The sequence below is a fragment of the Salmo salar genome, chromosome ssa27, assembly GCF_905237065.1.
Source record: "Salmo salar chromosome ssa27, Ssal_v3.1, whole genome shotgun sequence".
Classification (NCBI taxonomy): Eukaryota; Metazoa; Chordata; class Actinopteri; order Salmoniformes; family Salmonidae; genus Salmo; species Salmo salar.
Window position 1 is genome coordinate 9,873,279 of NC_059468.1, and position 27,858 is coordinate 9,901,136.

At 41.7% G+C, this 27,858-nt stretch overlaps 2 protein-coding genes across 4 annotated transcripts; both read right to left on the reverse strand.

Annotated features, from left to right (window-relative positions):
* Positions 1-4,895: 4,895 nt before the first annotated feature.
* On the reverse strand, positions 4,896-7,099 carry ssl-2 (Lactose-binding lectin l-2). 2 transcript variants are annotated; one of them, XM_045709163.1, is made up of 7 exons: positions 6,892-7,099; positions 6,689-6,767; positions 6,483-6,530; positions 6,168-6,295; positions 5,622-5,756; positions 5,303-5,414; positions 4,896-5,162 (listed from the first exon to the last, which is right to left on the reverse strand). In XM_045709163.1, exons 2-7 carry the CDS (start codon positions 6,747-6,749, stop codon positions 5,077-5,079), a joined length of 570 nt encoding a protein of 189 aa, XP_045565119.1. In that variant the 5' UTR covers positions 6,750-6,767; positions 6,892-7,099; the 3' UTR covers positions 4,896-5,076. The 2 variants fall into 2 exon arrangements, with proteins under 2 accessions (XP_045565119.1, NP_001117041.2); NM_001123569.2 differs by lacking the exon at positions 6,483-6,530 and having other exon boundaries at positions 6,892-7,092.
* A 1,614-nt stretch (positions 7,100-8,713) lies between these two features.
* LOC106588417 (glycogen synthase kinase-3 beta) lies at positions 8,714-27,547 on the reverse strand. 2 transcript variants are annotated; one of them, XM_014177370.2, is made up of 10 exons: positions 27,182-27,547; positions 21,024-21,211; positions 15,562-15,645; positions 15,245-15,355; positions 14,887-15,017; positions 13,605-13,809; positions 13,198-13,293; positions 12,892-13,078; positions 12,465-12,536; positions 8,714-11,849 (listed from the first exon to the last, which is right to left on the reverse strand). In XM_014177370.2, exons 1-10 carry the CDS (start codon positions 27,354-27,356, stop codon positions 11,782-11,784), a joined length of 1,317 nt encoding a protein of 438 aa, XP_014032845.1. In that variant the 5' UTR covers positions 27,357-27,547; the 3' UTR covers positions 8,714-11,781. The 2 variants fall into 2 exon arrangements, with proteins under 2 accessions (XP_014032845.1, XP_014032844.1); XM_014177369.2 differs by having other exon boundaries at positions 8,714-11,852; positions 27,182-27,545.
* Between the last annotated feature and the right edge of the window lie 311 nt (positions 27,548-27,858).

The following is a 27,858-nucleotide window of genomic DNA, read 5'->3' on the forward strand; positions in this document are numbered from 1 at the left end:
ATTTCCATCACAACTGTATGACTTGTTTTGTTGATAGCCTTGTCAAGGAAGCAGAGCAGCGCTTTATTACGGACAAACCTCTGCCCATCTTAGCTAATATTGCATCAATATGTTTTGACCATGACAGTTTACAATCCAGGGTTACACCAAGCAGTTTAGTCTCCTGAACTTGCTCAATTTCCTTGTTTGGAGGAGGGGTAATAGAAGCAGGCTGATGTGCCCATAAATGAAGCAGTCTGTCCTTTCTTGCTCCATCCGTCTGCACACAGGAATGTCCTTAACTGTCTGGGTTGCTGTATAGTTTTTCAAATCAATCAACCTGTTTGCTCTAACAGCACCAGGAAATGTACATTTGGTATCAAGTGTTTGGTTGAATCTTCTGAAGGCTGGCTTGCCAGACTGGATGCATAAATTAACCAGTGCTTCTTCTCTTTTTTTTTAACTCATTTGAATTAGGTTGCCATGTTTCTTCTCTTTTCACGCAAACTGCTAAAGTTGGTTGTCCTCAATCAATCAAATGTATTTATGAAGCCATTTTTAAATCAGCAGATGTCACAAAGTGCTATACAGAAACCCAGCCTAAAACCCCAAACAGCAAGCAATGCAGATGTAGAAGAACGGTGGCTAGGAAAAACTCCCTAGAAAGGCAGGAACCTAGGAAGAAACCTAGAGAGTAAATGTCAGTTGGCTTTTCATAGCCAAGCATTCAGAGTTCGAGACAGCAGGTGCAGTAGAGAGAGAGTTGAAAACAGCAGGTCTGGGACAAGGTACAGTACCATGTCCAGTGAACAGGTCAGGGTTCAATAGCCGCAGGCAGAACAGTTGAAACTGGAGCAGAAGCATGGCCAGTTGGACTGGGGACAGCAAGGAGTCATCAGGCCAGGTAGTCCTAAGGCATGATCCCAGGGCTCAGGCCCTCCAGGAGGGGAGGGAGAGAGAGTGAGAGAATTAGATGGAGCATACTTAAATTCACACAGGACACCGGATAAGACAGAAGAATTACACCAGATATAACAGACTGACCCTAACCCCCTGACACAAACTATTGCAGCATAGATACTGGAGGCTGAGACAGGAGGGGTTGGGAGACACTGTGGCCCCTTCCAATATTACCCACGGACAGGGCCAACCAGGCAGGATATAACCCCACCCACTTTGCCAAAGCACAGCCCCCCACACCACTAGAGGGATATCCGCAGACCATCAACTTACTACCCTGAGACAATGCTGACGAAGATCTCCTCCACCGCACGAGCCCGAGGGGGAACCAACCCGGACAGGAAGATCACGTCAGTGACTCAACCTACTCAAGTGACACACCCCTCCTAGGGACGGTATGCAAGAGCACTAGTAAACCAGGGACTCAGCCCCCGTAATAGGGTGGAGAGAGGGGAACCTGCGAGGCAGAGACAGCAAGGGTGGTTCGTTGCTCCAGTGCCTTTCCGTTCACCCTCGCACCCCTTGGCCAGACAACACTCAATCATAGGACCTACTGAAGAGATGAGTCTTCAATAAAGACTTAAAGGTTGAGACCGAGTCTACGTCTCTCACATGGATAGGCAGACCATTCCATAAAAATGGAGCTCTATAGGAGAAAGCCCTGCCTCCAGCTGTTTGCTTAGAAATTCTGGGTACAATAAGGAGGCCTGCGTCTTGTGACCACAGTGTACATGTAGGTATGTACAGCAGGATCAAATCAGAGAGATAGGTATGAGCAAGCCCATGTAATGCTTTGCAGGGTAGTAGTAAAACCTTGAAATCAGCCCTAGCCTTAATAGGAAGCCAGTGTAGAGAGGCTAGTACTGGAGTAATATGATCCAATTTTTTGGTTGCAGTCAAGATTCTAGCAGCCTTATATAGTTTATTTAGTGCTCTATCCGGGTAGCCAGAAAGTAGAGCATTGCAGTAGTCTAATCTAGAAGTGACAAAAGCATGGATTAGCTTTTCTGCATAATTTTGGGACAAAACGTTTCTGATTTTTGCAGTGTTAGGAAGATGGAAAAAAGCTGTCCTTGAAATATTCTTGATATGTTTGTCAAAAGAGAGATCATGGTCCAGAGTAATGCCGAGGTCCTTCACAGTTTCATTTTAGACAACTGTACATCCATCAAGATTAATTGTCAGATCCAACAGAAGATCTCTTTATTTCTCGGGACCTAGAACTAGCATCTCTGTTTTGTCAGAGTTTAAAAGTAAAACATTTACTGCCATCCACTTCCTTATTTCTGAAACACAGGCTTTCAGGGTGGGTAATTTTGGGGCTTAACCATGTTACATCAAAATGTACAGCTGTGTATCATCCGCGTAGCAGTCAAAGTTAACATTATGTTTCTCAATGACATCACAAAGAGGTAAAATATATAGTGAAAACAATAGCGGTCCTAAAAGGAACCCTGAGGAACACCAAAATGTTTAATTGATTTGTCAGAGGACAAACCATCCACAGAGACGAACTGATCGCCTTTCCGACAGATAACATCTAAACCAGGCAAGAGCTTGTCCGTGTAGATCAATTAGAGTTTCCAATCTCTCCAAAAGAATGTGGTGATCGATGGTGTCAAAAGCAGCACTAAGGTCTAGGAGCACGAGGACAGATGCAGAGCCTTGGTCTGACACCATTAAAAGGTAATTTACCACCTTCACCAGTGCAGTCTCAGTGCTTTGATGGGGTCTAAAACCAGACTGAAGCATTTCGTATTCATTATTTGTCTTCAGGGAGGCAGTGAGTTGCTGCACAACAGCTTTTTCTAAATTGTTTGAGAGGAATGGGAGATTCGATATAGGCTGATAGTTTTTTACATTTCCGGGTCAAGCTTTGGCTTTTTCAAGAGAGGTTTTATTACTGCCACTTTTAGTGACTTTGGTACACTTCCGGTGGATAGGGAGCCATTTATTATGTTCAACATAGGAGGGCCAAGCACAGGAAGCAGCTCTTTCAGTAGTTTAGTTGGAATAGGGTCCAGTATGCAGCTTGAAGGTTTAGAGGCCATGACTACATTATGTTCATGAATGTGTCAAGAGATACAGGATTAAAAAACTTTAGTGTCTACATTGATCCTAGGTCCTGGCAGTGTTGTGCAGACTCAGGACGACTGAGCTTTGGAGAAATATGCAGATTTAAAGAGGAGTCCATCATTTGCTTTCAAATAATCATGATCTTTTCATCGAAGAAGTTCATGAATTTATCACTGCTGAAGTGAAAGCCATCCTCTCTTGGGGAATGCTGCTTTTTAGTTAGCTTTGTGACAGTATCAAAAAGAAATGTTGGATTGTTCTTATTCTCCTCAATTAGGTTGGAAAAATATTTATTTATTTAGTAAATAAATAATTAAACCACATTTTGTATTGCTGATTCAACTTGTTAGCCAGGGTTCGTGAAGATAACCAAGAATTTACAACTTTCAGATGAGACTAAACAAGGTGACGATTAAATATTGACTGCTATTAATGTAAAAGATGACTAGGTCTTTATGAGTTTATTCGGAAGATAACAGCTCTATAAACATTCTTTCTTGGTGCCCTGACTTTCTAGTTAATTATTTACCTGATTAGCTTAATCAGGTAATATTAATTACAGAGAAATGATTTCATAGAATAGCATGTCATATCACTTAATCCGGCATAGCCAAAGACATGACACTACACTCTCTAGTTTTAGATTTAGCCAGCACCTTCTTCAGATTAGCCTTTACGCCGGTAGCCCCGCACCCTGGTAAACAGTGAATGCTTGCTGGATGATTATTTTAAGTCTAATACTGCGGGTAATGGAGTCGCCAATGACTAGGGTTTTCAAATTGTCAGAGCTAATGGTGGGAAGCTTCGGCGGCACAGACCCTGTAACGGGTGGAGAGATCAGAGAAGGCTCGGGCCTCTGACTCCGACTCGTTGTTTAATGGGGAGAACTGGTTGAAAGTTTCTGTCGGCTGAATGAGTGACACCGGTTGAGCAGCATTTAATGCCGACAGCATTTAATTCCAGAAGCCTTGAGAAAATTGTCTGGCTGCGGGGACCGTGCGAGGGGATTTATACTAACGCTACTATCTGTACTTACTGGTGGCACAGATGCTGTTTCATCCTTTCCTACACTTAAATGACCCTTGCCTAACGATTGCATCTGAAGCTGGGCTTGCAGCACGGCTACCCTGATGTGCAGCTACTGGTTGCTGTTGACGAGCAGCTACTAATAGCTAGCTGGTGGCTATCTCGCCTTGGATTTATCCTGAAATTGTTTGTATGATTCTTTGTGGGCGCTGTTCAGATGAACTTTTAAGTTGGTTGGGTTTTCACTTTCATCTCTGTTCCACATGCTGCCATCTCCAGACACTACAATACATTTGATTTTGTCCTTTCCAGCAACGTACTCAAAACAATCCCATACAGCACGTTTCCTTTTGCTGCCGCCATTGTTCACACCTATGGTTCACACTTGGAGCTCGCCCTCGGATTTCTTCCCTGTTAGCTAGTGATAGTGATGCACAAGCTAAGCCTATTTGAAACGTTGCCATTTACTGGCAGCATTTACCTGTCAGATTCAGTAGCTGGAAATCCCTGTTAGAGAAAAAGCTTGAAAACCCCATTAGATTTTTGCCCAATGGAGGAAAATTTATGATGGTTTTCATTTTATTTTGCAGTCAAAGACAATAGTTTCAGAATAGTTTTATTATTTTTTTAAATGTTTTTATTAATTATTTTATTTCAGTTTACTAAATTGTTTATTCAAATTAAATTTTTATTTTCAGTTTTTGTTTACTATAATAACCTTGAATGAACGGATAAATATCAAGAATTGAAATGACCATTGAGTAAACTCTGAGATCCTAGACTGTACCTTTAAGAATCCTATTACAATTATGGCAGTATCATTCATGTTTAATAATGACTTATAAGAGAAAACACAATGTCTACACCCGTTTTATTGACAATAAACAACAAAACCATTACTCAACATTTATGAACAACAACTAACTCAAACTTACAGTTTACAGAAACAAATAATCTTTACAAAAAATGTGACTTTACCATAAAGACTGTTCAGTTGGATGTTGGCACTATGGAGTAGCATTTTTTGTTTCAGTTTCAGTTTTTCTGGATTTCACAGATTCTTTTGGAGCACACAGAGGGAAAGCTGTTTCCACATTTTATATCGTTCCAGCGGTATTCGTCTTAAAAGGAAACATGGAACAGAAATGACCTCTCAAATAATCTCAGGTGTTCACACAACAATAGAATAGTGTGTTTGTGGTGTGTGTGTGTCATCTTTATTTGATGAATGGATCAGTGAATGAAACAGGGCCTACTGTACCTCCCCAGTTGATCACTATACATGGCTCTCTGCCACCGCTATTATTGGGCTCTCCTTTCGCCCAGTTCTGGTAATCAAATTCGGAGCCGTCACTCCAAAACCATAGCCTGTCCTGTGGTGAAGAAGTGAGGTCTCAGTATCAAAGATATCCCATGTTATTATTATTATTATAATCGTATGCCAATAGATACTGCAGTGACCTTTTTTTGTCTTTGACTACATCTATAAGATCTTCCAAACCTAGGTCTGATTTTATCAGTGACCCTTGAGATATTGATGAGTATACCAAAGATATTACTGATCTGTGAGTATACTCCACCTGAACAGCATCAAATCCTCCAATCCAGGTAGTTGAGAAACCGCCAGTCTTGCTCCCCACCACTTCCTGTAGAAATTGATCATCCGCAGAGCTATGCACAGACGCCAGGTTTGCTCCAAGGGACACACAGTGGCGCTACAGTGAGAGGTAGACAGGGACAAAGACATTTCATAATGTAAGTATTCGTCAGTAGTCCAGTCTGTGATAACTTATCTTCTGGACTCTCACAATCAAATATTGTCCATCGCAATTAATGCTCTTTTAAAAATGCTCTAGGAGATATTAGATTATCTCTGTCTTAACCAATGTCCTATAGGTTTCAATATACAGTAGGCCTTAATGTAAATATATCTATAAATATTCCACGCTTAAAGAAAATTCCAATGAAACAAAACTTGAAGGGGAGATTCAGTATTTTACATGACACATGCAGTCCCTATATAAATGCAGTCCCAAATCACCTTTAAGGGTAACCTCAAACCAAATAAGTGATTTGATTTCAATTTAACTTTCCCTTTAATTCACAGTAGAGAGTAACCATAATACCTCTGCTAGGGGCCATGACCTTGCAGTCTCGACGAACATGAAGCAGCGCGATCCAAATTGGAACCAGCCTGTGGGGCATTGGTTCCTGGTCTCTGCTGGCACTACTCCCTCCTCTGCCCCCTTAGCTCCTGGAAGGACAGGCAGGAATTCAAATGCACAAGTCATAGTAATGTTGTTCACAAACAAACGCTCCTGCACACAACTGTTATTCTGATTAGTAGAATCATCAACCTGTGAGAGGTGTCTACCTAGTAGTACTGCAGATTAATCTACTGACATACGTTTCATGGACAGAGATTTCAAAATGACAATTACCCAGATGCAAAGCCTGCTCAAAACCAAAGCCCTGGAACAGTCCTAAAACTGGTACACGAAAAAGAGTGAAGCTGGGACCTCAGCACCTGGACAACAAAAACTTCAACTAGCTGGAGTTACAGGGATCGACAGGAAAGGAGTGTTTTGTAAAGAATGTTGTAAAGTGTGAACTAAAGTATATATTCTTGGTTTGCTGTGTGTCTTACCTGTTGCTCCACTCAGAGCAACGGCAGCACAGAGCAGCAGAGATATGGTCAACATTGCCATGGTGGTGGTGATGTTCTCCTAAAAACAAGGTACTGTAACAATCAGAGGGCAATAATGCTAGAAACATCCAGGATTCTCTGAAAAACAGCTTAACAGCAAAGTAAACAGTTTATTCCGTAATGTACATGGATTGAGGACTTACCTGTTAATGTGAATCACTGGTAAGTTCTGCAGGTTCTGTTCATCTGGAGAAAGAGGAGCACTTTTATACTGTCAGCTACAATAAAATTGCAATTTCAAAACAACTGTTAGCTGGTAATGGTGTTCCATAGAACTGATTTGAGGTGTGTTCAAATTCCAGATATGAATGGCTTTTCATGGCAGTGTTCTTTGGAATGTTTACCTATCGTGTGAGCTATTAAAGATTATCAATTTAAAAAAATGATTAACTAGTAATGGTGTTTCATGGAACTACAGTAGTGTTCAGGTTGAACAAAGTTCAAATACCATGTTCATGGCAATGTTATTTGCATCCAGGGTTGGGGCCAATTAAAATAGAAATTCCTATTAAATTATTGACATCACTTTTGAAGTGGAGAATTGACGTGGTATTCAATTCGAATTACAACAAAAATACCTTAAAGGGGCAATCAACAGTCGAAACAATAACAAAGCATCCTAACACTAACCTTAACCCCTAACACCTAGCCTTGCTAACATTAGCCACAACAAATAGTAATTCATATCAAACAACATAGATTTTTTTTAAAGCACCTGGAAGCACCTGGATGATCATCAAGATACTTGGAAGAATACTCTATGGACCGATGAGTCAAAAGTATAACTTTTTGGATGGCATGGGTCCCATTATGCCTGGCGAAAATCAAACAGTGCATTCCACAGTAACAACGGTCAAGCATGGTGGTGGTAGTGTGATGGTTGGCTTCCTCAGGACCTAGACGACTTAAAATAAGGAAGCATTAATTCTGCTCTGTATTAGAGAATCCTATAAGAGAATGTCAGGCCAACAGTCTGTGAGCTGAAGCTAAAGCACAGCTGGGTCATGCAGCAAGACAATGATCCAAAACACAATCAAGTCTACACGAAAATGGCTAAAAAGCAACACATTTGAAGTTTTGGAATGGCCTAGTCCTAATCCCAATTGAGATGTTGTGGCAGGACTTGAAATGAGCAGTTAATGCTTGAAAACCCACAAATGTCGCTGAGTTTAAGCAGTTCTGCATGGAAGAGTGGGCCAAAATTCCTCCACAGCGACGTGAGAGACTGATCAACAACTACACAAAGCGTTTGGTTGGAGTCATTGCAGCTAAAGGTGGCACAACCAGTTATTGAGTGTAAGGGGGCAATTACTTTTTCACACAGGGGCATTGGGTGTTGGATAACTTTGTTTATTAAATAAATTAAATAAGTATGTCATTGTGTTATTTGTTCACTCAGGTTCCCTTTATCCAATATTAACTTTTGATTTGATAACATTCAGTATCAAAAATATGCAAAAGTAGAGAACATTTGAAAGGGGGATAATACCTTTTCACAGCCCTCTATACATTTTATTTTGGAAAAAAACATTTGGGATGGTAAATGTTTTCAGTGTAAACTTAAACAACTAAAACCAGATAAAATATGTAGAAAAGATAAATGGACCGATATATTTTTAAATAAGATCTGAGAACTAACAATCATTAAAATAAAAGCTAAACAGTCAGGGGAAAAAAACTAAATTGCATTTATAAAAGTTATTTTGTCATGGCATGGGGCCCCAATGGATTTCGTTATGTTTGAGACACTCCGATAGCATTGCAGTAAACTAGCTTTCCACCCGCCCCTGGCATTAAATGTAGAATTGCAGGGCATTTGCTTTGAAACTGCACATTTTCCTCTCAGCCTGATGGAAAACTGTAAAAAAAAAAAATGGAAATTTGCATTAAAAATGACGAAAAGGGTGAAATGTGAAAGTGATGTTTCGAACATGTTACTCAGTCTGACACAATAACAACATGGGCTCACGGGAGTTTCATCACTTTATTAAATGAGCTCATTTCATACAGACAAAACAGACAGTTGGGTTCTCTCCCTCCTTCCCTCTCCTCCCTCTGTCCCAAAAGCACACCAGGTCTCCTGACCAGGAAGATACAATAGAAACTGGATTGGAATGAAAAATTACTGATAACAATTTTACTCACAGAACACTAAAAAGTGACCTCACTTGGTTTGCTATACACAGAACAGGGTACTTCTAGTATAATTGGCTAGTAGCCTGATCCTGCTGAGATTTAGTTATGAAACCAGCAAACAGGCATGTACATCAACACACAGAACGGGGGGGGGGGGTTGATAACTGGTTCGTACGGCAGTCGCTGCATTTTGTCTGTGGCTGACATTTTGAAAGCAGCAAAAGTCGGAATTGTCCGTGATGGGCATTGTCAAGGGAGGGAGGCTGGCTGCACCATCCGAACCTGTGTCGCAATCAAGGCCCTTACGTTTACCCTTCACATTCAGCGGGTATTTTTTTAAACATTTATTATGGCTTCTCTGCATCACAACATGACACTTTCACACAATTTAAATCTCTTACATTGGGCGCACATTGTAATGAATGGGTACAGGGGCAGTGCATTGGCCAATTGGTTGTCTGGTGAACTCAAACAGCCCAGAATCACATTTCCCCTGTCAAAAGGTCAGTACGTAGGTGATTTAAAAAGTACAAATTAAATAAATCAAAAAGACCAGAGAAATGTATTAGTTGGAATCGTACCGCAGATAGTCTGATCAAATCTGGATATATCCAACCAAACATTTTCAGTCCAACTTTCCAAACATACCAATGTCATGGGTTCCAAGTACAGTACATGTATTCTGGAACATTCTACATAATGCCCACAAAACAGTCGGTGCCTCAACCCCTCCCTACACGAGAACACCAAGTGAGGTAATAAATAAAGCGGCGAGACACAGTACAATCACACGTTATGGGGGACGAACAACCAGAGAGAGACGGAGAGAGAGACATCAACAAACAGGGAGGGAAAATGTGGGAGAAAAAAAACATTTTAGGGGGGGTATTTACATCTTGAAATCAGGGCATTGAAACTAATTGTATTTACAGACTTTTGAATGGAACTGAAACTGGTCCGTGACGACTTCAACAGGTAACGGAAAATAAAAAAACACTGTAATAAAAATAAATGAGGGGAAATTAAAAGTTGGTGATATTTACAGGGCGAAAAAAATAATAATAAAGGAATCCAAACCAATATGCTCCATTTCACGCAAATCAATTGGGATTCCGGGCTAGGAAGAAGATGGCTTCAGAGAGATAAAAGGAGGAAAAATGTGTTCTTTAAATCAACGTCAGCACATATGAGGGTTGTTTCTACAAGTGGGTGGTAGAGGTGGTACAATATCATAACACGCTTGTACTAGAAAGCTTTCAAGTGGTCAGTACTGAGAACTGATCTAAACCTACAACACTGGCTTTTTAAAACGGTGCAGATTGGATCGGAGTACGATTATTCACACGAACAACACATTATCATCACACACAACAACGAAAAACTCAGCCATTCCCTCACCCGCTTCAATTTCTCATTTACTCCCACAAGCACAAGACTGTAGGGCTACTATGAACTCCCTGTCGGCCACACTACACCAGTAACAGAGTACGCGTCTTCACACACACACACACACAACCTCGAATTAACAGAACGGAACTGGAATCATGGTCTGTTTCAAATGTCCAAACTGGAGTCAGCTACTCCATACAGGATACATTTATGTCCACATGGCTGAACCCATAGTTGATCATCCCTTTGTCCTCTACAATCTAGATGGGTGCGACACTGACAAAGATTCTTACAAGTGTGCTGACAGCACAGCGTGTATATACTTAAATAAAATAAAAAAGGTCCCTCTTACAAATCAGGAGTTCTGGAGAGTTCATGCTATGAGTGCCAAATTAGCCAGAACCAGATTTTGAAATCCAACTTGTAACCTCACCATACAAGATTTTTATGGTATGCCATATATTGAAGTCAATAGGAAGGTGACATTTCACTACCACAGCAGTCTTAACCATCATTCCTGTATTTGATTTGTCTTCCCATGGACAGTAAAGGGAGGCTCAGTTTGGGACTGTCTTGAGAGATGCTGCTACACAGATGTGCATCATGGGATGTCTCAGTCTCCACACGAACACCACCAGCCTCACCATCTGTCAAAACCTTTCCTTCAGATCCTTAACACACACACACACTGGAAATTTGCTAGCAAGTATGGCTACCAATTATAAACTTCAACCCCCCCTTCCATGTAAAAATTCACAGTGCCATCGAAGCAAATAAAAAAATAAAAAATAAATGTACAATTAAAAAGAAAAAAAGCAGCTGTCATTTCATATTTTGAAATATAATTTTATAAAAAGTATTAAAACAAACACAGCCTCTTCCTCCATCTGGTAACCAGAACCATTTTATCCCATTTGTCTACAAATGACTAACTGGGAAACACCTCAATTAGCTTGTAGACAAACTCCTGTAGACTTTGTGTGTGGTTGTGGGAAGAACTCTTCATGAAGTCTTCAGTCAAATAAATACACGTTAGAATAAAAAAGTCACACCCAAAAAAAACTTGATTTAAAAAAAAATTCAACCGTTATTATAGAGAGGACCTGCCCCACCTACTGAACCTTCGAATGCCACCCTCAACAGCAGGAACATGAGTGTTATAAACAGCCAGAGAGAAAGAGAGAGCTGGGCCAAAGGAGATGCAGCCAGGGAGTGGAATAATACTTAAGGTGTCGTCAGTACATGAGAAAGTGTGTGTGTGTGTGTGTGTGTGTGTGTGTGTCGAATTCTGCCTGTAGTGCTGATCTAGTTTCAATTGAATGTAACAAAACTACCTTGTCAGCTAATGATACCCTCTAATGCTATAAATGGTTTGTTCAATGTATGTACAGTACAAAAAGGTATGTTTGTAACCAATGGGGAGAAATAACAAGCAGCGAAGTAGAAAGAAGCAATATAGTGTGTGTGTGGGGGGGCTGGCAGACAAACAGAGGGTTTGCAGGGATGTTTCAGGTGCTGTTGTTGAGTGATCCGGGTACTGAGCTGTGCTGAGAGGAGCCGTCTAACCCAGAGCCATCTACTGAGGGATAGAGGAATGAGAGGAATAGAGGGAGAAGTGTGGAGAATAGTGGTAGAGAAGAGGACAGATAATGTTAGATATTTTGAATGGACATAACACATTGATTTTGCTAGTCAAGAATAAACTGTAGACATATGCAACTACGCAGCTAAATTGTAGTAAGACCTCCACTAAAACGGATCAGAAAACATTTTCCAGATTTCCAGTTAAGTGAAGACTACAAACATTTACAATGCACAAAGGTGTGGTTACTAAAATATAAAGAGACAGACGTGTGGTTCTCAGGCTAGTGCCCCTTTGGTTGGCTGCTGTCTTCTACAGAAAGCATTACAATGACCAGAAACATGGACAAAGAATATTTGAATCGATAAGGGAAGATACTTTATTTTTGCCATTTGTAAGACCAGTCATCTTACTATCCATTTCCCTCATTTCATGTGGATTTAGCCTAAAACTCCACCGAACCTAGAATGTCTGCAAGCCAATTACTACTCCATGACAATAGCTGCAGATATGGGAATGAATGATTGACAGCTACTCTATTCACTGTGTGGTACTGAAGTGACATGGGTAGCCAATTACTATGTTTGGAATAGGGGATTGGGGTCATACCAGATGAATTGGTCTGTGCGCGGGCATGAGGAGGAATTAGGGTGGAGTTCAGTTGGGGCTGGATTGACAGCTCTGGAAGGATAGGAGAGAAAAAGAAAGATAGGAAAAAGCATTAGATTTATAAGAAAGAACTGGTAAAAGACTGTGGCAAGGTCATAGTGTTTGAAATTGGGTAAAAGTCTTACAATTTTAAACATCCCAACACATAAGCCATACAACAGACATTGAAAACAAACAAATATATTCTAAACTTCGTTTGTAGATATCCTAAAAGGACGTGCAGAATATATGCATGGGTCACAAAACAAAGTTGCGGTCAGGTCTATTTCAATTCTTGAATGGGAGTTTCAATTGATTCCCTGAATTGAAATTGAATCAACCACTTTTGGATAACAAAAAGGTCAGGGGGTCAACAAGGTGTACAGACCGGTGGTGCTGAAGTTGAAGAGCAGGGGCAGCTGTCGGCCACTAGGCAGCCGGGCGTTGGGCTGGCGCAGCTCGTCGAAGAAGGCGTGAGCGCAGGCCTCCAGGGGCGAGAAGCGGGTGACTGGGGTGTACTCCAGCAGGCGCGAGCACAGGGCGACGGCCTCCGGAGGGGAGCGAGGCTTAAACACCTGCGAGAGGAGGTAAAAGTACACACACACACACAACATGAAAAACAGTTTCAGAAAAAAACAAAGACATTACTTGAAAGACAAAAACATAACTATATATATTTTTTATAACCATTTACCTTTGTCCAGGGATGTGCTTTGATTTGGGGGAATTTGAACTCTGTGTAGTTGGGGTTCATTTCTCGGATCTGTTCCCGTGTCGGAGTTCCTAAAACCTGAGTAGCAGACATAAAAGTACACAGTTATTAGCGCACAATGGTTATCATTTGGAATCTCTCCACGTCACTGATTATTAGATACTGGGTGGTTCGAGCCCTGAATGCTGATTGGCTGACAGCCGTGGGGCTGTTCTTATTGCTTAATTATATCACGGATTATTACTTCCCTAGCTTTCCTCCCCATCAGTCACACAAAACATTCTCATAAGTCAAATGTCCTAACGTTGGTACGCAATCAGAATGGCAGGTATTTTTATCCCTGTAGTGTAAACCACATACAGGAAAACACATTCCTCCTATTTACTCACCTTGATGATCTCCACTAGCTGGTCCACTCCGCTGTCCCCGGGGAATATGGGCTGTCCCAGTAGCAGTTCGGCCAGCACGCAGCCCGCCGACCAGATGTCGATGTTGGCCGTGTAGTCGGTGGCGCCGAAGATGAGCTCTGGGGCGCGGTAGTACCGCGAGCAGATGTACGACACATTGGGCTCCCCACGAATCAGCTGCTTCGCGCTGAAGTTAGGGTAAACCGCAGAGGTTGAAGGTTAGACTAACACAGTCTTCTAAGCTAAACCTAGGTTAGGCTAATACAGTCTTCTAAGCTAAGTCCAGGTTAGGCTAATACCAAAGAGTAACCCAAGATAGAACAGAGCCTGTCGTTTCCAATGGGAGAAAATTAATCATAGTGGGAAGAACAAGCAAGGAGGTGGGCAGAGCCAAGCACGAGCTAGTGAGATCCCATTGGTGCTTTCTAGCATTTATTAGCATAAGGGAACACCTACTCTGTGAAGTGTATGTGTGCAATAACTCAATTCGTCCTAAACCCCACCATTTTTTTATGAAGCTTTGGCAAAGGGTAAAGTCTACAAAACGCTATCCACTCTGTGACAGATTCTAGTTCTCTCAAATAAATCTAGCTTAAGCTAATGCAGTCTTCTAAGGCGAGTCTAGGTTATTCTAATACAGTCGTCTTGCAATACTTCCATCTCTACCCACTGCAACAGTTGTCACTGGTAAGATAAGCAGTAGATGTTCAGCAGTAGAGGCTAATACTGAGCCCTGCAGGTCTAACCATGCGGTATAGGATTATACCTGACCACATGAGGTCACCTGACCCGTTGACATTTGGTGGAAACTGTTATATAGTGCTTGATAAACCCGATGAATGAGGGGTGGGGCTCACACGTCTCAGTGTCAATCATTTTTTCATGCTGAAGTAAATATCTTAGTGAGATTTATACTTATTGATTTACAATTAAGAAGTTCACAGGATACTTTCTATAGAAAGCAGCCCTGTGTCTGCACGGTATCAGCAATGGCTGTATTATGGGCAAAATATACAATGAAAAGGGTGTGAGTAGGAGATTGTAACTAAGGATACAACTGGATCAGTGTTACAACCCCATTCAAGGGAGGGCATAGATCCATTTTACATTGTGTCTGGTTGAGCCCATTTATTCAACACATTCAGTCAGGACACATATGACCCAGGTTTACTTCAATATTTCGGTACCAGTCAGTCACATCGGTTCAATAGTATATAAAACACTGTCTACGTGGAGGGAAATGGGAAATACCTGACCAGCTTACCTCCCAAAGTCACAGAGCTTTAGGATGGCAGTTTCAGGGTCCACCAGCAGGTTCTGGGGTTTGATGTCTCGATGGCAGACACCCTGGGAATGGATATAGGCCAGGCTGCGAAAAAGCTGGTACATGTACACCTGAGGAGACACAAAATGGCCGACGTAGACCAATTAGAACCATAAACAAATCAATAAGGAGGGTTATTTTGTGTCAATGCCAAGCCTGTTTGGGAGAGTAAATTAAAAAATTAAAAAATGATAGTTCATAGTTGAATGTGTTATACTAGACAATCGAAGTCTAATGAAAAGACGTTGAGGCGAGCAAAAGTTGGAGAATGAAAGAAAAAAGAAGGGAGGGAGTTTACCTTGACATAAATGATAGGAATGATGCTTTTGGCCTTGTTGAAATGCCGGGCCACCCTGTACACGGTCTCTGGGACAAAGTCCAGCACCAGGTTGAGATACACCTCATCCTTCTGTATAGGGGGAAGAGAACTGACAATCACTATATGCCAAATGACTGCACCAGTCATAACTCGATATGTACTCAAATGATGCATTTTGAAAATCCCAACTTTGTAGTGGGAAGAACGACTCATATGAAGAGGAAACAGACCGTTCGGGTCCTCGGCATTTTCATTTCCGCATTAAGGTGTGCCAAAAACAATGGACGACAGCCTACCTTTTCACCACTAGAGTAGAAGAAGAAGCGTAGCCTCACGATATTGCAGTGGTCCAACTTTCGCATGATCTGTAGCTCTCGGTTCTGCATAGGAAACGTGTTAAACAAAAGAACAGTTCTGGAATTGAACAGTGGAAAATGTCAAGGGTTTCTAATTGCCCTGTAAGTGAATTGATCTTTACAATGCGTGGGATATGTGTTTGTTCAGTAAGGTAAAGACATAGTGTTCATTTCGGTCACAGAAAAACATAGGCTACAATACAAATCTCCTCCCACAAAGTCATATGGAAATGTTTCTTCTAAAATTACAAAGGTGTGTCCTGTATTGAAAAAGAAAAGTAGCCTACTCATAACATTATAGGAATTTACGAGACCAATCCAAAAATGGATATTCATCATCTCATGACGTAAAGGATAAGACAATTTAGTGTTGCCATGATACAGACCCACGATACTACATTTTCTATAGCAAAACCCCCTAAAGCAGACTCAGAGTTATGGTCTGTTAAAAAACAACTTTATATACAGTACCAGTCAAACGTTTGGACACCTCATTCAAGGGTTTTTCTTTATTTTTGTACTATTTTCTACATTGTCGAATAATAGCGAAGACATCAAAACTATGAAATAACACATATGTAGTAACCAAAAATTGTTTTTAAATTAAGTGTTAAATCAAAATATATTTGAGATTCTTCAAAAGGTAGCCACCCTTTGCCTTGACGACAGCTTTGCACACTTTTGGCATTCTCTCAACCAGCTTCACGCGGAACGCTTTTCCAACAGTCTTGAAGGAGTTCCCACACACGCTGAGCACTTGTTGACTGCTTTTCCTTCATTCTGCGGTCCAACTCATCCCAAACCATCTCAATTGGGTTGAGGTCGGGTGATTGTGGAGGCCAGGTCATCTGATGCAGCACTCCATCACTCTCCTTCTTGGTCAAATAGCCCTTCCACAGCCTGGAGATGTGTTTTGGGTCATTGTTCTGTTGAAAAACAAATGATAGTCCGACTAAGCACAAACCAGATGGGATGGCGTATCGCTGCAGAATGCTGTGGTAGCCATGCTGGTTAAGTGTGCCTTGAATACTAAATAAATCACTGACAGTGTCACCAGAGCAAAGCACCCCCACAACATCACACCTCCTCCTCCATGCTTCATGGTGGGAACCACACATGCGGAGATCATCCGTTCACCTACTCTGCGTCTCAAAGACACAGCGGTTGGAACCAAAAATCACAAATTTGGAGTTATCAGACCAAAGGACAGATTTCCACCTGTCTAATGTCCATTGCTTGTGTTTCTTGGCCCAAGCAAGTCTCTTCTTATTGGTGTCCATTAGTAGTGGTTTCTTTGCAGCAATTTAACCATGAAGGCCTGATTCACGAAGTCTCCTCTGAACAGTTGATGTTGAGATGTGTCTGTTACTTGAACTCTGTGAAGCATTTATTTGGGTTGCAATTTCTGAGGCTGGTAAATTTAATTAACTTATCCTCTGCAGCAGAGGTAACTCTGGGTCTTCCTTTCCTGTGGCGGTCCTCATGAGAGCCAGTTTCATCATAGCGCTTGATCGTTTTTGCGACTGCACTTGAAGAAACTTTTTAAAACATCATGACATTTTCCACATTGACTGACCTTCATGTCTTAAAGTAATTATAGACTGTCGTTTCTCTTTGCTTATTTGAGCTGTTCTTGTCATAATAGGGCTATCTTCTGTGTACCACCCCTACTTTGTCACAGCACAACTGATTGGCTCAAACGCATTAACCTGTTAGGGCTAGGGGGCAGTATTGACACGGCCGGATAAAAAACGTACCCGATTTAATCTGGTTACTACTCCTGCCCAGTAACTAGAATATGCATATACTTATTGGCTTTGGATAGAAAACACCCTAAAGTTTCTAAAACTGTTTGAATGGTGTCTGTGAGTATAACAGAACTCAAATGGCAGGCCAAAACCTGAGAAGATTCCATGCAGGAAGTGGCCTGTCTGACAAGTTGTGTTTCATCTTGGCTCTTTTTATTGAAGACTGAGGATCTTTGCTCTAACGTGACACTTCCTACGGCTCCCATAGGCTCTCAGAGCCCGGGAAAAAGCTGAACGATATCGAGGCAGCCTCTGGCTGAAATACATTATCGCTTTTGGCAAGTGGCCGATCAGAGTACTATGGGCTTAGGCGCATGCCCGAGTCGACCCCATGCTTTATTTTCTTTCGTCTGTTTACCTAAACGCAGATTCCCTGTCGGAATATTATCGCTTTTTTATGAGAAAAATGGCATAAAAATGATTTTAAACAGCGGTTGACATGCTTCGAAGTACGGTAATGGAATATTTAGACATTTTTTGTCACGATTTGCGCCATGCTCGTCACCCTTATTTACCCTTTCGGATAGTGTCTTGAACGCACGAACAAAACGCCGCTGTTTGGATATAACTATGGATTATTTTGAACCAAACCAACATTTGTTATTGAAGTAGAAGTCCTGGGAGTGCATTCTGACGAAGAACAGCAAAGGTAATAACATTTTTCTTATAGTAAATCTGACTTTGGTGAGTGCTAAACTTGCTGGGTGTCTTTTGATATATACACACACTGACCAAAAATATAAACACAACATGTAAAAAGTGTTGTTTCAGAAGCTGAAATAAAAGATCCTAGAAATGTTCCATACACACAAAAAAACATTTCTCCAAAATGTGGTGCACAAATTTGTTTATCCCTGTTAATGAGCATTTCTCCTTCACCAAGACATACAGGTGTGCCATATCAAGAAACGGATTAAACAGCATGATCATGAAGTTGTCACGACATAATGCCACAGATGTCGCAAGTTGAGGGAGCACGCAATTGGCATGCTGACTGCATTTATGTCCACTAGAGCTGCTGCCAGAGAATTTAAATGTTAATTTCTCTATCATAAGCTGCCTCCAACATCATTCTAGAGAATTTCGCAGATCACGTGTATGACATTGTGTGGGCGAGCGGTTTGCTGATGTCATCGTTGTAATCAGAGTGCCCCATGATGGCAGTGGAGTTATGGTATGGGCAGGCATATGCTACGGACATCACACAACTGCGTTTTACTGATGGCAATTTCAATGCACCAAGATACCGTGACGAGATCCTGAGGCCCATTGTCGTGCCCATGTTTCAGCATGGGCACGACAATGGGGCAAGGATCTGTACACAATTCGTGGATGGTGTAAATGTGCCGGTTACCAATCTATTGCATCTTGCCTATGCCGCTCAGTCATCCATATATTTATATGTACTGTTAGGTTCTAATTTTCAGACTAACAAAACTCTACGGACACTATAGAAGCTTAACCAAGTTTATTCTTCCCAGATGGCCAATAGAGCTGCATTCAAACAAAAACATGGTTTCACCTGTGGTAGTATGCAAACCCAACTTTGATAAAGAGGAGACTCCACCCACTTCACATTGCATCATCATTGCTAGGCAGGGAGCTGAGTGATCTGGGCCTTAAAATGGCTGTGTGTATTAGGGAGTTGTTGTGGAATTGTTAGATATTACTGCACTGTCGGAACTAGAAGCACAAGCACTTCGCTACACTCACATTTACATCTGCTAACCATGTGTATGTGACCAATAACATTTGATTTGAGTTCTTCCATGGCCTGCATACTCAGACATGTCAGCCATTGAGCATGTTCGGGATGCTCTGGATCGACAGCGTGTTTCAGTTCCCGCCAATATCCAGAAACTTCGCACAACCGTTGAAGAAGAGTGGGACAACATTCCACAGGCCACAATCCACAACCTGATCAACTCTATGCGAAGGAGATGTGTCGTGCTGCACGAGGCAAATGGCGGTCACACCAGATACTGACTGTTGTTTTGATCCACGCTCCCTACCGTTTTTGTTATCTGTGACCAATAGATGCATATCTGTATTCCCAGTCATGTGACATTCATAGATCTTTATATTTTTGTTCAGTACATTCGGAAAGTATTCAGAACCTTTCACTTTCCACATTGTTACATTACAGCCTTATTCTAAAATGGATTAAATTGTTATTTTCCCCTACACACAATACCCCATAATGACAAAGCAAAAACAGGTTTTTACTCAGTACTTTGTTGAAGCACCTTTGGGTATGACGCTACAAGCTTGACACACTGGTATTTGGGGAGTTCCTCCCATTCTTCTCTGCAGATCCTCTCAAGCTCTGTCAGGTTGGATGGGGAGCGTCGCTGCAGCTATTTTCCGGTCTCCAGAGATGTTCGATGGGGTTCAAGTCCGGGCTCTGGCTGGGCCACTCAAGGACATTCAGAGCCTTTTTCCGAAGACACGCCTGCGTTGTCTTGGCTGTATGTTTAGGGTTGTTGTCCTGTTGGAAGGTCTGAGGTCCTGAATGCTCTGGAGTATTTCGTCAAGGATCTCTCCGTACTTTGCTCAGGTCATCTTTCCCTCGATCGTGACTCGTCTCCTAGTCCCTGCCGCTCAAAAAGATCCCCACAATATGATGCTGCCACGACCATGCTTCACCGTTGGGATGGTGCCAGGTTTCCTCCAGACGTGACGCTTGGCATTCAGGTCAAAGAGTTCAATCTTGGTTTCATCAGACCAGAGAATCTTGTTTCTCATTGTCTGAGAGTCCTTTAGGTGCCTTTTTGGCAAACTCCAAGCGGGCTATCATGTGCCTTTTACTGAGGAATAGCTTCCCTGGCCACTCTACCATAAAAGGCCCGAGTGGTGGAGTGTTGTAGACATGGTTGTCCTTCTGGAAGGTTCTCCCATCTCCACAGAGGAACTTTGGAGCTCTGTCAGAGCAATCATTGGGTTCTTGGTCACCTCTCTGACCAAGGCCCTTCTACTCCAATTGCTCAGTTTGGCCAGGCTGCCAGCTCTAGGAAGACTCTTGGTGGTTCCAAACTTCTTCCAGAATGATGGAGATGATGAGGCCACTGTGTTCTTGGGGCCCTTCAATGCTCAATAAAATCCTGCCTCAGGAACTCTACAGATAAATTGTTCGACCTCATGGCTTTTTGCTCTGACATGCATTGTCAACTGTGGGACCTTATATAGACAGGTGTGTGCCTTTCCAAATCATGTCCAATCAATTGAATTTATGACTGGTGTATTCCAATCAAGTTGTAGAAACATCTCAAGCATGATCAATGGAAACAGGACGCACCTGAGCTCAATTTTGAGTCTCATAGCAAATGATCTGAATACTTATGTAAATAAGGTATTTCTGTTTTTATTCTTAAAACAAGTTTTCATTTGTCATTATGGGGTATTGTGTGTAAATGGAAGAGAAAAATAAATAATTACTTTTTTTTTAAAATAAGGCTGTAACATAAAATGTGGAAATTCAGGTGTCTGAATACTTTCCAAATGCACTGTAAATGATGTGCTACAGATTTGAAAATAAACAAATGTGACTCTGGGTGACAACAAGGCTGTATTTCTCCAAGAGACTGGCCGCCATACCTTGAACCTCTTATCCTGCAGCACCTTCTTTATGGCTACCATCTCCTGGCTGTCGATGAGGCGCGCCTGGTACACCACACCGAAGGAGCCATTCCCGATCACCTTAATGTCCGTGTAGGACACCTCCTGTGGGCGGTCGGGGCCCTGCCCAGATGTGGCCACCACCGTAGTCACCTTCCCACTGTCCCCTGGGAAACAAGGACAAGTCGTGTCAAAAAAATAGTCCTCTTTTCAGATTTGAAAGAGAGGAGATTAAGAGGGTTTTGTTCAGTAGGTACGAAACTGATGAAAACATTCCAAAACAGGGATGTAGGCTTATTATCTGAACTCTAAGAAAAGCTGTTTTGCTACGGCGTGACATAATGAACATGACCAAGGACATTGTTGCTAATATATGGTTAATTTCTACAGTTATTAGGAACCATGGTCTTTTGAAGGAATGTAGGCTTAATGTGGGTCACAGTGACCTATTCTAACATTGTGACGTAAACAAGTGCTCAAGTGTATTGACATTTTTGACCTGGGGTGGTGTAGTGGTTAACATCGCCGCCTTCAACGCTCGTGACGGTATGGGTCGGAATGCTCTACCCACGGCTACTTTCTCACATACCCTCACTGACTTCCTTACTTCTAAACGCCCTGTCTCTTCAATAAAAAGTCTGAAAATGTCCTATGCTTAAAAAAATAAATAGCTGAGGCTTATGGCATTGACAGCATTTAGGTCAAATGATAACAGGCCTTTACATAGCCAAAACAAGCAGCAGGCAGAGTAAGCAATTTCTCAGCATAGAAAAATAGGCCTACAGGATCATGTTAAGGAGAAAACATTTTAAAAGTGGGTGAAATACAATCTAGACTTGTTTCAATAAATTGTTATTTGCCATTGCAAAATGAGTTACTGAATGTCCTACTGAACTCAACCAAGGGCCCGTGTTATTAACTACCTCATGTTTGTGTAACCACTAGAGTAGCCGCCTGCTTTGTTGGAGGATGAACAGGGCTATTTTGTGCTCCTTTGAACATCATTTGACCTAAGGAACACAAGACTTGCGATCCTCCAATAGGCCCATCATCGATCTCATCTAATACACTTGAACTCAAAACAACAGTTACCTCCAGGCCACCTCAAACATTTTTTACATTTTTGTCATTTAGCAGACGCTCTTATCCAGAGCGACTTACAGTAGTGAATGCATACATGCATACATTTTTTTTTTTGTACTGGCCCCCCGTGGGAATCGAACCCACAACCTTGGCGTTGCACACACCATGCTGGCATTGCAAACACCATGCTCTACCAACTGAGCCACAGGGAAGCAAAGAGCTGTGTTTGGTGGCCTGGGTCAGAGAGTTCTGAGGCAGGCCTACTTCATGTGAGATTCATTCCCTGTATGAGGACAGGGCCAGTTCGCTGGTTGAACTGGAGACCTTAGCACTTTGCACGGAGAATGACCCTGCTCTAACTCTGCTCATATCACACAGCCTCCCACAAACAAATGATTGTGCGCACACACACACACACACACACACCACCATGGTGATTAGAGGTCGACCGATTAATCGGAATGGCCGATTAATTAGGGCCGATTTCAAGTTTTCATAACAATCGGTAATCGATATTTTTGGCCACCGATTTGCAGATTTAATTATTTATTTATTTTTCCCCCCCCACCTTTATTTAACTTGGCAAAACATTAAGAACACATTCTTATTTTCAATGACAGCCTAGGAACGGGGGTTAACTGCCTTGTTCAGTGGGGATTCGTTTTTGCAACCTCTGGTTACTAGTTCAACGCTCTAACCACCTGCCTTACATTGCACTCCACGAGGAGCCTGCATGGCAGGCTGACTACCTGTTACGCGAGGGCAGCAAGAAGCCAAGGTAAGTTGCAAGCTAGCATTAAACTTATCTTATATAAAACTATCAAATCTTAACATAATCACTAGTTAACTACACATGGTTGATGATATTACTAGTTTATCTAACGTGTCCTGCGTTGCATATAATCGATGCAGTGCCTATTCATTTCTCATCGAATCACAGCCTACTTCGACAAACGGGTGATGATTTAACAAGCGCATTTACGAAAAAAGCATTGTCGTTGCAACAATGTACCGAACCATAAACATCAATGCCTTTCTTTAAAATCAATACACAAGTATATATTTTTAAACTTGCATATTTAGTTAATATTGCCTGCTAACATGAAATTCACTGCTGTGTCACTGCTCTTGCGTTCATTGCCTGGCTCGTTGCGAACTAATTTGCCAGAATTTTACGTAATTATGACATACCATTGAAGGTTGTGCAATGTAACAGGAATATTTAGACTTAGGGATGCCACCCGTTCGATAAAATACGGACCGGTTCCGTATTTCACTGAAAGAAAAAAAAAAGTTTTGTTTTCGAGATGATAGTTTCCGGAGTTTCCAGATTTGACCATATTAATGACCTAAGGCTCGTATTTCTGTGTGTTTATTATATTATAATTAAGTCTAGGATTTGATAGAGAAGTCTGACTGTGCGGTGGTAGGCACCAGCAGGCTCGTAAGCATTCATTCAAAGAGCACTTTACTGCATTTTGCCAGCAGCTCTTCGCAATGCATTGCGTTGTTTATGACTTCAAGCCTGTCAACTCCCAAGATTAGGCTGGTGTAACCGATGTGAAATGGCTAGCTAGTTAGCGGGTGCGCACTAATAGCGTTTCAAATGTCACTCGCCCTGAGACTTGGAGTAGTTGTTCCCCTTGCTCTACATGGGTAACGCTGCTTCGAGGGTGGCTGTTGTCGATGTGTTTCTGGTTCGAGCCCAGGCAGGAGCGAGGAGAGGGGCGGAAGCTATACTGTTACACTGGCAATAGTAAAGTGCCTATAAGAACATCCAATAGTCAAAGGTATATGAAATACAAATCGTATAGAGAGAAATAGTCCTATAATTCCTATAATAACTACAACCTAAAACTTCTTACCTGGAAATATTGAAGACTCATGTTAAAAGGAACCACCAGCTTTCATATGTTCCCATGTTCTGAGCAAGGCACTTAAACGTTAGCTTTCTTACATGGCACATATTTCACTTTTACTTTCTTCTCCAGCACTTTGTTTTTGCATTATTTAAACCAAATTGAACATGTTCCATTATTTATTTGAGGCTAAATTGATTTTATTGATGTATTATATTAAGCTAAAAGAAGTGTTCATTCAGTATTGTTGTAATTGTCATTATTACAAATAAATAAAAAAAATTGGCCGATTAATTGGTATCGGCCTTTTTTGGTCCTCCAATAATCGGTATCGGCGCTGAAAAATCATAATCGGTCGACCTCTAATGGTGATGACATAATACAGTGTGCTCGTGCAGAAAGACATGTGAGGGTGTGGAATTGATACACCTGGACGTGCAGAAAGAGGGAGTTGTTGTTTTTAAAGAAATGGTTGAATTTATGGACCTGAGAACTTGTGCCATAAATACCAGAGATCTGAGGCAAAATTTGACTTAGGTTAATTTAGTCAAAAGCAATCAACGGCTAGACAAGTAGCCTATATTCTTGCTAGTGTCAAATCCAAACCACAGAAATCTTAATGACTTGTCCCGCATGAAGCATTAAAAAACCTTGACAAAAAAGGAGACCTGTCATCATTTGGAACACCACTTCACCATTTCAAAAGCATCAGCATGTCCTGTTGTCCACATCTTTGCTTAGTGTTTCGCCAAGATTGACTTATACCATGAGGTTTGAGCTCCAACTTTCATCATCACATATAATACGATGTGGCTGCAGATCAGACTTGTCCCAGAACTTGTTTCCTCCGGACTAAAGATCCCAAAGCTTCTGCGCATGTGTTTATTCTCTACTTTACGCACAGTCTCTGCTCTATCCGTAGAGAACAGGCTACTTTGGCGAATGGTGGTCATTTAATAAAAGATGGATAAAAGCTGAATCCATGTCTGCAAGATCACATAATGATAGTATTCTACCTAACATAACCGAATATAATTGCATAGTATTACATTACTGTAAGACAGGCAAAATTCGCTCACTGTACATCACTCAAAACAACACTGTAAGCTACTGCGAAAATAACACTAACTCAAGGAGATCTGCATACGGACGTTTCACCAGTAAAACTTGAAGAATTATCATTCACCATTGACAGTGAGAAATGTGAAGGGGACCACAAATCTGTGCAGTAAAGACACACGTGCAGAACGTGATCTGCACATACGCTGAAGCTTCGAGACCTTTAGTCAGGGGGAAGAAGGTCTGGGAAAAGTCAGATCCACAACCAACAACATGTACTCTGCACGACAAACGTTGATCATCATGGTGGATAAAGCCATCCAATTCCAGTGTGCACTACAAGGCGCAAAGTGGAAACATGCTCTAGGTAAAAAAACGTGCAAAGGATGCATGGAAGTTGTTGATGTACTATGTAAGCAAGTATTTCAGCTTGTCATCTTTCTTCTGTATATCTACTAGCCTACTTCTTGGAGAATTACTAGCTCATAATATATTATACAGCTGGCTAGTAGTTACATGTTTCACCACTTTTTATCAAGTTCTGTATCACCTGTTAACAGTCACTGTATAACTAGAGTTATCTTTCTAGGCTGGTTACTTATCTGGGCTACTGGATAGATAAGTATCCACTATCGACCTAATTTGAACAATAGGTAAGGGTGTGCTTAACATGAATCTGTGTTGGGAAGCACAAAGCTAGTTATCTGGCTAGCTTAGTTGTCAACCTTTATGAACAAACAATTAGGCTACCTTGCCTATCAAGTCTGTGATAGCTAACGTTAGCCTGTCGTTTGTAGTGTCACGTAGCTAGCTCGTTGGGTAAAGATGATTGTTGTTTGAACTAGCTAGCTAGTTATCACTGACTCGTTTGCTTGATATAACTTAAATGATGTACCTATTGTTAGCTAGCTACTGTAACTAGGTTAGCTAACTAGATTGAATCCCCTTGTAAACTAGTTAACACCTAGCCATCTAAAACCCATCTTAGACGCTAGTTATCCATCGGCTATGGCTGCTGCTTACAAGTTAGCTGGCATGCCTTAGCACACGTAGCTAAGGTTGTTTATGTTGCTTATGCTTTCTTTATATTTAGCTAGCTGTTACAGTATGGTACCGCGAGGTCATTAATTATCTAGCATGCTAATATACACTGAACAAAAATATAAACGCAACATGTAAAGTGTTGGTTCCATCTTTCATGAGCTGAAATAAAAGATCCCAGAACTGTTTCATACACATTCTCAAATGTTGTACACAAAATGTGTTTACATCCCTGTTAGTGAGCATTTCTCCTTTCACCTGACCGGTGTGGCATATCATGAACCTGATTAAGCAGCATGATCATTACACAGGTGCAGCTTGTGCTGGGGACAATAAAATGCCAATGTACAGTTGTCTCAAGTTGAGAGAGCGTGCAATTGGCATGCTGACTGCTGGCATGTCCACCAGAGATGTTGCCTGATAATTGATCTACTATAAGCAGCCTACAACTTCGTTTTAGAGAATTCGGCATTAGGTCCAACTAGCCTCACATCCGCAGACCACGTGTATGGCGTCGTGTGGGCAAGCAGTTTGCTGATGTCAATGTTGTGAACAGAGTGTCCCATGGTGGTGGGTGGGTTATGGTATGTGCAGGCATAAGCTACGGACAACGAACACAATTACATGTTATCGATGGCGATTTCAATGCACAGAAATACCATGACGAGAGCCTGAGGCCCATTTTTTTTGGTATCTGTGACCAACAGATGCATATCTATATTCCCAGTCATGTGAAATCGAGAGATTAGGGCCTATTGAATTTGTCAATTGACTGATTTCCTCAATCATATGAACTGCAGCTCAGTAAAATCTTTGAAATTGTTATTTTTGTTTAGCATAACTAATCTAGACCTAGCAAGCTAGCTAGCGCGAATTACTTGGTTTTTGGCGTGGGTTAGCAAGTTACAGTAACTAGTTTGCTAACTGACAACTCAACCGTTCAGACAACGACAGTTAATCAAAGCAGTTAACTAGTTAACTCGTTTTTTCAAAATTGACCACATTCGCTACAACATTGGACACTGGACTGTAACTACAGTGTGTCTTAAAATCATCCAAGGCAATATTTTTCACAAAACATCATAATAAACTTACTGGCCAGCTTTAAATTAGAGCATCCAGACGAACTGCTCCCCGAGGCCTGCTGGACCCCGGTCTTTCCTGTGCTACTCCCCACCGCAGCGGCTGATCCGGTGGATGCTGCAGCGGCTCCGGGATTACCTTGTGGCTCAGCAAACGAGCTAGTTCTGGGCCGCCCGCTGCCGCTCATATCTCTGTGCAAGGGTAGCGGGCGGGGGGCTAGGGATTCACACCAAGTGAGTTTAAATGTTGCCTCTTTTGACTGCAAATGCTATAATCGTTGTAAAACAGACAGACTTGAAACCGTTCCGACGAGTTCTCCGTTGCACTGCCTGTCTGAGCTCGTAGACAGCAGAAACTGACAAATTGCATTTTCTCCTGGGAAATGAAGTTCGATTTGACTGTTCCCTTGTCTTTGAAAATACCTATAGAACTACACTGCTAAAATAAGTGTTGAGTTTCACCAGAGGTGGCGCTTCCGTCTGGGATTTCTACCGTGACTGTCAAAATAATGTATACACGAAAGGGAGTACAGACATGAAAACTACAAATCCCATTATGTTTTAGATAAGAGGAGAGTAAGAATTTCACATAAAAATAAGGGTCATTGGTTTCCGGCATCCTTGGGACGTCGCTACCCTAAACCCTAGCCTAACCTTAACCCTTACCTAACTGTAACCATTTTTACATTT

Coding starts and splice junctions, on each gene's coding strand:
- ssl-2 (XM_045709163.1), bottom strand. CDS start 6,749: ATGGCAATGTTGACCATATCTCTGCTGCTCTGTGCTGCCGTTGCTCTG. Junction 5,757..6,167: donor GGTCATGGCCCCTAGCAGAG/GTATTATGGTTA, acceptor CTCTCACTGTAG/CGCCACTGTGTGTCCCTTGG. Junction 5,415..5,621: donor GAGGATTTGATGCTGTTCAG/GTGGAGTATACT, acceptor TCTTCACCACAG/GACAGGCTATGGTTTTGGAG.
- LOC106588417 (XM_014177369.2), bottom strand. CDS start 27,356: ATGAGCGGCAGCGGGCGGCCCAGAACTAGCTCGTTTGCTGAGCCACAA. Junction 15,646..21,023: donor TGCAGGATAAGAGGTTCAAG/GTATGGCGGCCA, acceptor TTTCCTATGCAG/AACCGAGAGCTACAGATCAT. Junction 13,810..14,886: donor AAGCTCTGTGACTTTGGGAG/GTAAGCTGGTCA, acceptor CCCTAACTTCAG/CGCGAAGCAGCTGATTCGTG.